At 42.5% G+C, this 13,532-nt stretch overlaps 1 protein-coding gene across 1 annotated transcript in view; it reads left to right on the top strand.

Annotated features, from left to right (window-relative positions):
- Positions 1-13,532, top strand: part of STT3B (STT3 oligosaccharyltransferase complex catalytic subunit B) — a 217,760-nt gene that overhangs the window by 91,053 nt on the left and 113,175 nt on the right. The window contains exon 3 of the mRNA XM_029589417.1: positions 1,885-2,172. Within this exon, the coding sequence (XP_029445277.1) occupies positions 1,885-2,172 (288 nt within the window). The remainder of the gene's footprint in view (positions 1-1,884; positions 2,173-13,532) is intronic.

The following is a 13,532-nucleotide window of genomic DNA, read 5'->3' as shown; positions in this document are numbered from 1 at the left end:
TCTTCACATGCACAGGCTTCTCATTCCCATAATCACTTTCTGTTACACACACATACATACACACACACCAGTCTCTCTCTCATTTCCATGCTCGCTCTCCACTGCACAGGCTTCTCATTTCCTGAATCACATTCTTTCTCTCATATTCACACACACCAGTCTCTTTCTCTCATACACACCGTCACCTTACCAACCAGTCTCTCGCTCTCATGCATGCACACACACACAGGCTTCCCACTCCCATGCTCTGTCTCTCACATAATCAGGCTTCTCCCTCCCATGCTGTGTCTCACACACACCCAGATTTCTCACTCCCATGCTCACTCTCTTCACATGCACAGGCTTCTCATTCCCATAATCACTTTCTTTCTCTTACATTCACACACACCAGTCTCTTTCTCTCACACACACACACCGTCACCTTACCAACCAGTCTCTCTCTCTCATGCATGCACACACACAGAATTCCCACTCCAATGCTCCCTCACATAATCAGGCTTCTCACTCCCATGCTTTCTTTCACACACATCCACCCCCCCCCCCCCCCCCCAACAGCAGGCTTCTTACGCCCATGCTTTCTCACATACCCAGATTTCTCACTTCAATGCTTTTTCTCTCTCACTCACACACACCCACACCACCTCCCTGACTAATGTCTCACACTCTCACATACACATCAGTCATCTCCTTGAGCAGTCACTTTCATTGTCTCTCACATATACACATACATCAGCGCTCTGACCAGTTTCTCTCACTCACACACAGGCTGGCTGCTTCTTTCTCTCACTCACTTCCTCTTCCCCGCCCCTCCCCGAGCACAAATGGTAGCTGCAGCAGCCTCCTCCAGCCCCCACAAGCCAAGAAAGAAGAATCCCATCGGCCGCGGGAGGCTCAAGCTGCTCTCTCCTTTCCCGATTACCGGCTGCTTCAATTGCTCGGGGGCCGATGCTGCAGCCGCCGCTGCTACTTTATCACGTGGCACTGCTCTTTCTCCTTCCCGCGCACTGCGTATCACTTCCTGTTCCGGGTCACGGGGGGGGGGGGGGGGCCGGCACAGGAAGAAGAAAAGGCCCAGCCACAAATGCCACAGCTTTTTTTAGCACTGCTGCCGTTCCCACTGGGCTTGAACGTGTTGATAGCCCGGCGGCAACGGCAGCAGGGAAGAAAGAGCAGTGGGAGGGACCAGGAGCACGCGACACAGCAGCTGGTGCTTGGCGACACACTAGTGTGTCGTGACACACCGTTTGAGAACTGCTGGTCTAGATCATTTTTGTAGGTCTGGATTTCTCAATTTACAGAATTCCAGTAGAAAAAGATAATTAGTATTTAGTTGCAGGTCATAAAATAGTAATAAAATTAATTAAATCTCCTCTTGTTTCTATGACCAACCTGGCCATTGAGGGATAATTCTTTCAATTAAACATAAACCCATATTAGTAATGTTTAAAGCTTTGAAAAATCAGTATGACAGGCTTATAAAAATGTATGAATGCAGCTGCCTCTATCTGGTGTAAAAACTGTGAATGCTTTTGATTTCCTTGTGTTGTGTATCAAAGGTGTCAAGATTTTAAGAACTTTTTTCTCATCAATCACTCTATTCCTTGATTTTAGTTTGTCAATATAAGTTCATTTATACAATGCTTTGAAACCTTTCAAGAGCTGTTTGAATTATTTTATATTTCCAGTTCACCTTTTTCCTACCTATTTTTTAAAAGAATTATCATGTAGCTTCTTTATAACTATTGGAGTAAAATACTTTGTCTAGAAAAATGACAGCCCCTTGCAAAAAAACCAAAAAACATTATGGCAATTTCATATACTTCCAGGTTACAGAGAAGTGTAATTAAATATGCAGGTTATAATTTTTATTTTCATTTCTTGCAGGTATACCCAGGGTTGATGGTAACAGCAGGCCTCATACATTGGATTTTAAATATGCTTAACATAACAGTCCACATAAGGGATGTATGCGTATTTCTAGCACCAGTTTTCAGCGGCCTTACATCAATTTCCACTTTTCTGCTCACCAGAGAACTATGGAATCAAGGAGCAGGGCTTTTAGCTGCCTGTTTCATTGCTATAGTACCAGGCTACATATCACGGTCGGTAGCTGGATCCTTTGACAATGAAGGCATTGCTATTTTTGCACTGCAGTTTACATATTACTTATGGGTAAGTAACTGCTTGATCTGTTTTTGACATTAATAAATTCAGCTCATTTTCATATGATCTTATTTTTTGCCCTAATGAATTAAATGCAGAGCCTTTGGTTTATCTATGAATAGACTGGAACAAATGAGAAGTTGTGTTCTCAAAATATTCAGTAGGTTTCAAAATCACTTCTCATACAAGGTGAAAGTACTTTGCTTGAAGATTTGGACTTGGAGAATAACATTCATTTGCTTGAAGTGGCTGTTGTCAAAATAGTTATCTACTAATGTAGTATGTTGCAGAATAGACTTTCTTCAAAGCTACAAATAACTGATGAATTTTGACATGTGTAAAATACTGCTGTTGGCTGTTAGCTGTTCAAACAGAATAGTTGGTCCAGAGTGATAAATGATACAAACAATATTTTGAAAACATGCATGCTACTATTTGATTTGAAGTACACCAATTTTGGGGGGTAGTAACTGCCTAAAATTATTTGATATTTATCATTAGGAGACAGGCTATTGGTTTTGTTTTGGATTCTCGTCTAGTGTGTGTTTAAAACTTCTGAGTTTCTTATTCTTCTCTTCAAGCTCTTACTTTGTATGGTTATGGGACTTTTTTATTTTTATGGGTTTTTACCCCCTGCTGCCTTGTACCTACTGCCATGTATATTTAACATGCTGGAGTATTGAAGCAATTATAAAGGCTGTATGCATGACAATGTAATCAGCTTCTCAGAATAAAATGTTTAGTTCTCTTTCCTGGAAGTCAGTACACTTGAAATATATTTCAAAGGGGATATGTTAGGAAAGTGAGGAGTTATCTCATGTCTAACAATGTGACCCATGTTGTCTGAAGAGTAGACCTTCAAGGCTCATCTTCAGGGAGACATCTCACCTAGGTTTTGAGTAACACATGAATAGATAAGTATATTTTGCAAAGATCATCCAGCAAAGTTAGCCAGAAAAAAATGGGCAGAATTGGAAAATGTTTTTCCTGCAAAAGTGTTTTGAATTGTCCTTTTATACAGGGTGGCCCATGGTAAAGTAGCCCGCCTGCATGGCACTGTTATTGGAGACGGGCTACTTTTCCATGGGCCACCCTGTAGTTTACTATTTCTACTTATACTGAGATGGTGTGTTTTCCCCTTAGTTGATGTTCAGTGGTTCTTTGTTGGCTAGCAAGACTTCCTTTCCCCCCCATATCATCCATCCTAGACCCTGGCACCAGGAGACAAATAGTAATGTCAGCAGAAAAAGACCAAATAGTCTGTCCATTCTGCCCAGCAAGTTGCTTGTGAAAGTAACTGCTTCTCTGTGCAGGTTACCCCCATGCCTTCTGTTAAAGGTAGTTTAATTTATATTAAAATTGCTTTTCTTCCATTTAAGAGCCAAAGTGATATACAGTTATATCAACAGCAGTTGGTAGCATCAATAAAAAATGAAAATTAAAATATACAAAATTAAATGGGTAACTAAATCATTTAGTCATGGCAGTACAAGACAGAGTAGCCAAGTAATAGAAATTAAAGATTGGCTGACATTATCTTAATGTTTTATAATCAGAAATAGTTCTAGCAATAAGAAACATCATAAGCTTTACTGAAAAGAAAAGTTTTGAGAATCTTCTAAATTTGCTGTAATTTTTTCTCAAATTGTAATGCAAGAGTTCCAGAATGGGCCTAAAAAAGTAAAGGCTCACTCATATTTTTTTTTCTCAAATCTTATATCTTTAAAAAAAAAAAAAGTGGTTTTTAAAAACTCTTGCTGAGAGAAGCACAAGGTACAAGAAGGGGCATAAAGAACCAGCAGTTTGGCAAGATAAGGTGGAACACAAATCGAAAGGCTTTGAAATCAATGCAACCTATTTTTAATTAGACTTGTAAAGAAATGGGCAACCAATGTAGTTTCTTCAACAATGAAGTTGCATGGTTGTACTTCCTTTTCCCCAAAATTAAATTTGCTGCTATATGCAGGTTACATCAAATGCATCACTCTGCACTTCTTGGCGGTGAATCCAAGCTGCCAAACCGTCAACCACTCTTCAAGCTTTATTAAATCATTTTTTATTCTCTACTCCTTCAGGCATGTCTCTTCTGTTGCAGGTCTTAGTATCATCTGCGAAAAGGCAAACTTTTCTCCAACCCCTCCACAATGACACTCAAGGATATTGAACCGAACCGGTCCCAAAACGAATCCCTGAGGCACTCCACCAGCACCTAGGGACAGATCTTCCCGTTCACAACAAAGATCTCAGCCCAGACAACCTAGAACCGCTAGACCTCAACCGCCAGCACAAACAGGCCCAGCTGCAGGTTTTTGAGAGAAGGCCAGAGAACAGCAGCCAACTCAGCAACCCCAACCATACCAGTAGGAGGTTGAGTCTCCTTCTACTACAACCATTGGTTAAGGATAACAATGGACCAATGGGTACTCTCCATAATATCACGAGGTTATCAACTCAATTTCCTATCCATTCCAAAAGATTCTCCACCAAAGTCTCTTTGGACAAACACAGATAACATCTCTATCCTCCAAGCAGAATTAGCCACCCTTCTGAGAGCCAGAGTGGTAGAACCGGTACCCCGGCCTCAGCAGGGCAGAGGATTCTACTCCCGCTATTTCCTCATTCCAAAGAAAACAAGAGGGCTAAGTCCTATCCTAGACCTCCGAATTCTCAACAAATTTCTACGAAAAGAGAAATTCAGGATGGTCTCTTTGGGCATCTTGCTTCCCCTTCAGACAGGAGACTGGCTCTGTTCTCTGGATCTACAAGACTCTCACATTCCAATATTCCCTCCTCATTGCAAGTATCTGCGTTTCTTGGTGGGTCATCAGCATTTCCAATACAGGGTTCTACCTTTCGGACTTGCCTCAGCATCCAGAGTGTTCACGAAATGCCTAGCAGTAGTAGCAGCACACTTACACAAGGAAAGTGTACATGTTTTTCCCCTACCTGGACGACTGGCTCATCAGAAGTCAATCTCAACAAGGAGCTCTTGCTTCTCTCTAAGTCAATCTGCTCCACTCGATGGGTTTTCTCATCAATTACCAAAAGTCCCATCTCATTCAGTCTCATCTACTACAATTCACCAGAGCAGAGTTGAACACCATACTATCAAGAGCATTTCTACCCGAAGATCGGGTGGAAACACTCTGCTCATTAGCAAACGAGCTACGCTTCCTGAAACAGGCGATAGCTCATCAGTTTCTAACTCTACTAGTCACATGGCCTCCACAGTTAATGTCACTCCTATGGCCAGATTAGCCATGAGAATAACCCAATGGTGATTAAGATCACAGTGGATACAAGCAATTTAACCACCGTCGTCTCCAATTCAAATAACCCACCAGCTACTTTCCTCTCTCCTTTGGTGGGCAAACAGGGACAACTTGTGCAAGGGTCTACCCTTCCAACAACCAGCTCCACAGATAACTTCAACTACAGATGCATCCACCTTAGGTTGGGGAGCTCACATAGACAATCTCCAAACTCATGGTACTTGGACAAAACTCGAAGCAACATTTCAAATCAATTTCCTAGAGCTATACGTTATGCTCTACAAGCGTTCAAGGACTGCCTTTCACACAAAACTGTACTTGTGCAGACTGACAACACAGTTGCCATGGTACTTGAACAAACAAGGAGGTACAGGCTCGTATCTCCTTTGTCAAGCCGCACAGATGTGGGACTGGGCCCTGATGCATTCCATATTTCTCCGGGCCACCTATCTAGCGGGCATTCACAACGTAGTTGCAGATCATCTCAATCGTCAGTTCTAACCTCACGAATGGTTCCTGGATCCCTTAGTAGCGACCAGGATATTTCAACGTACAATAGACCTATTTGCATCCAACCTGAATCACAAAGTGGACAGGTTCTGCTCCCTGCACAAACACCAGTCAGCCAAGGATGCCTTTGCTCGCCCTTGACCTCGACAAATGTGGTTTCCCATACTTTTTGACCTATCGATCGATCAGAGCCAATTCACCTGGGCACAGCACCCACTTTCATAACTCAGGACCAGGGTAGGTTGCGCTATCACTGACAGCCTGGATGTGAAAGCTTGATCTTACAACCACTCAATCTTTCAACTAATGCCTCTCAAGTGCACACGAAAAAACTATTCTTCGAAGTGGGAAAGATTCACCTTGTGGTGTACTCAAAGACATTGACCCTTTTTCCTGCCCCACAATGTCCTTACTAGACTATCTATGGCACCTTTCAGATTCTGGTCTCCAGACCTCGTCTATAATAGTACACTTAAGTGCAATCTCAGCTTACCAATAGGAGATGCACCAGTATCCGTGCAACCTCTTGTCAGTAGATTTATGAGAGGTTTAATTCACTTTAAACCACCAATACGACCACCAGTCACAGAATGGGATCTTAATTTAGTGCTAACCAAGGCTCATGCATTCTCCTTTTGAACCCATGAATTCCTACAAGGTTAAATTTCTCACATGGAAGACTATCTTCCTAATAGCCATTACATCTTCTAGAAGGGTTAGTGAGTTTACAAGCACTTGTCACATACTCACCCTATACAAAATGCCTCCATGACTGAGTGGTACTCCGTACGCATCCAAAATTCCTTCCCAAGGTAGTTACAGAATTCCATTTGAATCAATCCATAGTTTTGCCCATATTCTTCCCAAGACCTCATTCTCACCAAGGTGAGAGGGCTTTACATACCTTGGACTGTAAACGTGTGCTAGCATACTATTTAGACCGCACTGCAGTCCACAGGAAATCCACTCAACTTTTTTTTTTTTGTTTCTTTTGATCCAAACAAACCGGGTAATTCAGTGGGCAAACAAACTCACTCCAACTGGCTAGCAGATTGTATAGAGTTCTGCTATGAAAAAGCAGGCCTTCCTCTCCAAGGGCGAGTAAAGGCGCATTCAGTAAGAGCAATGTCAACCTCAGTAGCACACTATCGTTCAGTGCCAGTTATTGATATATGTAAAGCTGCAACATGGAGTTCTCTTTAAACTTTTGCAGCTCATTACTGTTTGGATAAAGGAAGACTAGATTCAGCTTACGGACAATCTGTTTTAAAGAACTTGTTTCCAATATAATCCCAATTCCTTCTATATTTTTTTTTATTTTTTCTATACCGACATTCCTGTAGAAGTACAAATCATATCGGTTTACAATGAAACTTCAATTTCGCTCTAAGGCGGTACATGGAACAATGTTGCCAGTTAACAGTAGAAACACTAAACGTAACCTAAAACTCTTGAGACTCATATTAACATAATCTAAAAACTCCACCTTGTAGTGTAGCTGGGCTGCCTCATTTTCTCCAACAATACTTCAGTGTTTGTTCACTACAAAATGACTCTGCCTATAGCTTGCTAATCACCCATATGTGAGGACTAGCATCCTGCTTGTCCTGGGATAAAGCAAAATTGCTTTACCTTGAAATAGGTCTTATCCCAGGACAGCAGGATGTAGTCCTCACGAAACCCACCCACCACCCCATGGAGTTGGGTCCGATATGTTTTATTTTATTTTTGCTAACGCTCATTGCTACCTATCAGACTGAAGGGAGACCCCTGTGGCTCAAGGGATCAAGGGCTGCTGGGCATGCTCAGTATGCCAGTCAAAACTTTCTAGAAACTGACAGTTTTCCGTGATAGGGCTCTGTCAGTGACGTCACCCATGTGAGGACTACATCCTGCTGTCCTGGGATAACACCTATTACAAGGTAAGCAATTTTGCTGTGTGAGAGAGATCTGGAAAGCAATAGAAGGGAGGTTATCAAATTTGCGGACGATAGAAAATTATTCAGAGTAGTTAAATCACAAGCGGATTGTGATACATTACAGGAGGACCTTGCAAGACTGGAAGATTGGGCATCCAAATGGAAGATGAAATTTAATGTGGACAAGTGCAAGGTGTTGCATATAGGGAAAAATAACCCTTGCAGTAGTTACACAATGTTAGGTTCCATATTAGGAACTACCACCCAGGAAAAAGATCTAGGCGGCATAGTGGATAATACTTTAAAATTGTCAGCTTAGTGTGCTGCAGCAGGCAAAAAAACAAACAATATTAGGAAGGGGATGGTTAATAATACAGAAAATGTCATAATGCCTCTAACGCTCCATGGTGAGACCGCACCTTGAATACTGTGTACAATTCTGGTCGCCGCATCTCAAAGATAGTTGCGATGGAGAAGGTACAGAGAAGGGCAACCAAAATGATAAAGGGAATGGAACAGCTCCCCTATGAGGAAAGGCTGAAGCGGTTAGAGCTGTTCAGCTTGGAGAAGAGATGGCTGAGGAGGGATATGATAGAGGTTTTGAAGATCATGAGAGGTCTTGAATGAGTAGATGTGAATCGGTTATTTACAGTTTCGGATAATAGAAGGACTAGGAGGCATTCCATGAAGTTAGCAAATAGCACATTTTAAAACAAATTGGAGAAAATTCTTTTTCACTCAATGCAGTTAAGCTCTGGAATTGTAGCCAGAGAATGTGGTTAGTGCAGTTAGTGTAGCTGGGTCCAAAAAAGGTTTGGATAAGTTCTTGGAGAAGTCCATTAACTGCTATTAATCAAGTTTACTTAGGGAATAGCCACTGCTGTTAATTGCATCAGTAGCATGGGATCTTCTTGGTGTTTGGGTAATTGCCAGATTCTTGTGGCCTGGTTTGGCCTCTGTTGGAAACAGGATGCTGGGTTTGATGGACCCTTGGTCTGACCCAGCATGGCAACATATGTTCTTATGCTCCCTTGTCAAGATCTTCCCAAGTCATAGGGAGTATCTCCGATTCATGGTGGGGAAACCAGTACAGTGTTGCCGTTTGGGCTAGCATCAGCCCCACATGTCTTCACAAAATGTCTGCCATGGAGGCAGTGCATGTCCTCCCCAATCTGGATGTTTGGTTAGGAGCACATCTTAGGCAGGGGTCGTTTGGTCCATGAGCTTGACCATCCAGTTGGAATCAGTAGGGCTCGTCATCAACTACCCGAAGTCCCATCTCAGTCTGTCACCTCAGTTGGAATTCATAGGAGAGCCCTGCTAGACACGGCTCAATCAAGTCTTCCTGCCTTGTTCATGGGCTGCCACCTTGTCATCCATAGCAAGCCAACAGGTGTCAGCGCGGTACATGTTGAGGTTGTTCGACCACGTAGCTGCAACCATCCATGTCACTCCCTTGGCAAGTTTTTACATGCACAGAGCCCAATTGACCCTGAGGTTGCAGTGGTGCCAGGCCATTCAAAGCCTCCAGGCTTGCATCCAATTCACCCTGTCTCTCTGGGACTCTTTGTCCTGGTGGCAAGTACTTTCCAATCTGGAATGAAGGATCCCTTCCGAAGTAGTCCTACACAAATTGCCCTAACAATGGCTGTATCCATCCTGAATTGGGGAGCTCATGTAGAGGGGCTCCACGTCAAGGGCCTCTGGGCCGCTCAGGAAATTGTTGCCAGATCAATTTCCTGCAGGTACACGCTATGGGCTTTCAGAGATCAGCTGTCCAACAAAGTTGTCCCAATCCAAACAGACAACTAGGTAGCAATGTGGTATGTCAACAAGTAGGTAGGTACGGGATTATACCTCCTGTTAGGAAGCGGTCCAAATTTGGTCATGGGCCCTGTCCCATAGGATGGTGCTCAGGGCAACGTATCTGGCAGGTACGGAGAAACGTGGTGGTGGACAGACTGAGTTGTGCCTTCAAACCCCATGAGTGGTCCCTGGACCAGGAGATGATAAACAGGATCTTCTGCCTCTGGAGGAGCCCAGATGTCTGTCTCTTCATGTCCCCCTGGAAGAGGAAGGTAGCTCAATTCTGCTTCCTGTATGGGACAGACGGCAAACCAGCCTCTGATACTGTTGCCCATCATTGGGGCAAGGGTCTTCTGTATGTATATTTGCCAATTTCCTTGCTAGTGAAGATTCTTGAAGGTTTGTAAGGACATAGGCTGATCCTCATAGCGCCTCATTAGCCAAGACAGGTCTGATTTCCACTCCTTTGGGAGTTATCTAACTGGAAACCAATCAGTCTGTGGACTTCCCCTATCTTATCATGCAGGATCAAGGGAGGTTGTGACATCCCAACCTCCAGGTCCTATCGCTCACAGCCTGGAAGTTGCGAGGTTAATTCTGCATCTACTCAACCTTTCAGAGGATGTCATGGGTCCTGTTGGCTTCTAGAAAGCTTTCCACGAGAAAATCCTATGGACTGAAGTAGAGGTTTTTCATGTGGTGTGAACAGAAGGCCCTAGATCCTTTCTCCTGCCCCACACAAAAACTGCTTGATTACCTTTTACACCTATCAGAGGCTGGCTTGAAAACCAACTCTGTTCGAGTTCATCTGAGTGCAGTTGACACATACCTCAGTGGTATGCCAAGGCCCTTCCACTGTGTCTTGGGACCTCAATGTGGTACTAGCTCAGCTGATGAAAGCTCCTTTTGAGCCACTGTGCACCTGCGACTTGAAGTACATGACCTGGAAGGCCATATTTCTGGTGGCAGTCACGTCAGTGTGCAGGGTCAGTGAGCTCCAGGCCTTAGTGACTTAGCCACTTATACTAAATTTTCTCATGTCAGGGTGGGGTGGTCTTGCGCATGCACCCTAATTTCCTGCCTAAGGTGGTGACTGACTTTCATCTTTACCAATCTGACATCTGCCAATTTTCTTTCCTAGGCCCCATTTGCACCAAGGCAAACTAGCACTGCACAGTTTGGATTGCAAATGAGCCTTAGCCTTCTATCTGGAGCAGACAGAGCCCCATAGACAATCCACCCAACTTTTATTTCTTTTGATAGCAATAGGTTGAGAGTTGCTGTTGCCAAACACACTATCCAATTAGCTAGTAGATTACATCTCCTGTTATGCTCAGGCAGGACTTCATCTTGAGGGTCATATTAAGGCTCATTCTATCAGAGCCATGGCAACATCTGTGGCCCGTTTGTGAGCAGTTCCCATGGAGGAGATTTACAAGGCTGCAATGTGGAGTTCTCTCCACACATTCACATCTCACTATTGTCTAGACAGGGACAGCAGACGTGACAGGTTCGGCCAGTCTGTCCTTCAGAATCTTTGAGGTGGGCCTAGGAGCCCATTGTTTGTCTCCCCCTCTGTTACCAACAGCAGTGTTGGTACCTGTTGGCACTTGGTTGTTGTCTGTAGGTTCCCTCTTTTGTTGGGGAGCAGCCTGTAGCTAGGGATTCACTCATGTGAGGACTACCATCCTGCTTGTCCTCAGAAAGCAGAGTTGCTTATCTGTAATGGGTGTTCAGAGGACAGCAGGATGTTAGTCCTCATGAAACCTGTCCGCCAGCCCGTGGAAATTTCTCCTATTTTGTTTTAATTGTAATTCTATGTTCCAAGACAGAAGAGGGACACTGCATGGACACGCTGTAATAGGGGATGCTGGGCATGCTCACTGTGCCTAATCAAAGTTCTAGAAACTTTGACGTAATTTTTCTGCATCGGAGCTCCATCTGACGTCTCCCATGTGTGAGAACTAACATCCTGCTGGCCTCGGAGAATACCTGTTACAGTGAGATGGAAGCAGAGTTGCTTATCTTTATTGGAGTAATAGCTAATGCCTTGAATAACATGGGATTTGCATAGAGTAATACTAATTTGTGCACATATTTCTTTGTGTGCTGAACTTGTTATATCGAGAGCAAAACTGTGCAAAAGTGCACAGTTGAGTGCATGTGATTATATTGGTGCCTTTGTCCTGATTTAGTCCTGCTTGTCCTGTTTCCTGAATGCTATTTTGCTATTTTTTTTCTCATATTTTAATGATCTATAATGGTCTCTTAAATTTTCTTTTCCTTACATGTTGCTTGCACAGTTTCTCAATTCTGCTGGGTTGGCTGGTTACCTTTTTCACTCTTTTTTTTTTTTTTTTTGTTGGTTTGTAAGCAAACAGCTAGAAAGTACATAATGTTACGATTACAAAAAATTTAGAGCAGGTTTCTGTGTTCTTTAGAGTCATGTAAAGGTAAAAGGTGACATTAAATCAGACAAAGGAAACTTTTTTTTCCCCCTCTGCCGCCTTCTATGTAAGGCAGATATATACCCATGCCAGAAGTGACATTTAAAGGTGATCATTCAGAGGAACAAAAATATAATCTCAGTAAATCTAGAAGATGTAATAGGACAAATTGTCAAACTAAAGACTAGTAAATCACCTGGACTGGATGCTATACATCCCAGAGTGCTAACAACTGAAAAATGTAATTGCTCACCTACTACTAAGCTGTTAACTATATTTAAAACCTGCTACAATACTGAAGATTGGGTGGTCAATGTAATGCCAGTTTAAAAAAAAAAAGTTCCAGGCTGATCCTGGAAATTACAAACTAGTAAGCTTGACATCAGTCGTGGGGAAAAATGGTTGAAACTATTATAAAGAAAATTACTGAACATATAAATACAGTTTAATGGGGGCAAAGCAACATGGATTTAGCCAGGGGAAGTCTTGCCTTACCAATCTGCAACATTTTTGAAGGCATGAATAAATATGGATAAAGATGAGCTGTTGATATAGTATGTCTAGAGTTTTCAGAAAGTATATGACAAGGCAATTTGGTTTGAGGAAATTAAAATGTACTGATTAGGAGGATTGTGAACTGGTTAAAAGGTAGAAAACAGAGTAAGGCTAAATGGTTATAGTTTTCTCAATGGAGAACTGTGAATAGTGTAGTGCCCCAGGAATCTGTTCTGGGACCATTGCTTTTTAATATATTTATAAATGATCTAGTGAGGTGATCAAATTTACTGATACATAGTTATTCAAAGTTGTTAAATCACAAGAGGATTGTCAGAAATTGCAAGGAGAATTGGGCATTCAAATAGCAGATGACTTTTAATGTTGGCAAGTGCAACATGATCCATGTAAGGAAAAGCAGCCCAAATGATAGCTACATAATGCAAGGTTCCACATTGGAAGTCGTGATTGTCCTATTGATTTTATTATGTTTGATTTTATGTACATGCTGGAGTAATTGCTCTGGACAAATGTTTATTTGGAAGATGCAGACTATAAGCTTTTAAATAAATCATCCTGGAAAAGGATCTAGGCATTATTGTGGGTATTATGTTGAAATCCTCTGCTTAGTGAGGAGTGGCAGCTAAAAAATCAAATAGAATGCTAGGAATTATGAAAGTAATGGAGAATAAAACAGAATATTTTAATGCCTCTATTGTTCTATAGTGTGACCACTAACTGAATATTGTGTGTCATTCTGGTCACTGCCTCTCAAAAGATATAGCGGAATTAGAAAAGGTACAGAGAAGGCCAACCAAAATGGTAAAGGAAATGGAACAATTCCCCTGTGAGGAAAGGCTAAAGAGATTAGGGCTCTTCAGCTTGGAGAAGAGATGGCTGAGGGGATATAATAGTCTAAA

Source organism: Rhinatrema bivittatum, chromosome 2 (genome assembly GCF_901001135.1).
Source record: "Rhinatrema bivittatum chromosome 2, aRhiBiv1.1, whole genome shotgun sequence".
Taxonomy (NCBI): Eukaryota; Metazoa; Chordata; class Amphibia; order Gymnophiona; family Rhinatrematidae; genus Rhinatrema; species Rhinatrema bivittatum.
The sequence above is the reverse complement of the archived record's forward strand: the minus strand, read 5'-3'. Positions and strand labels throughout refer to the sequence as shown.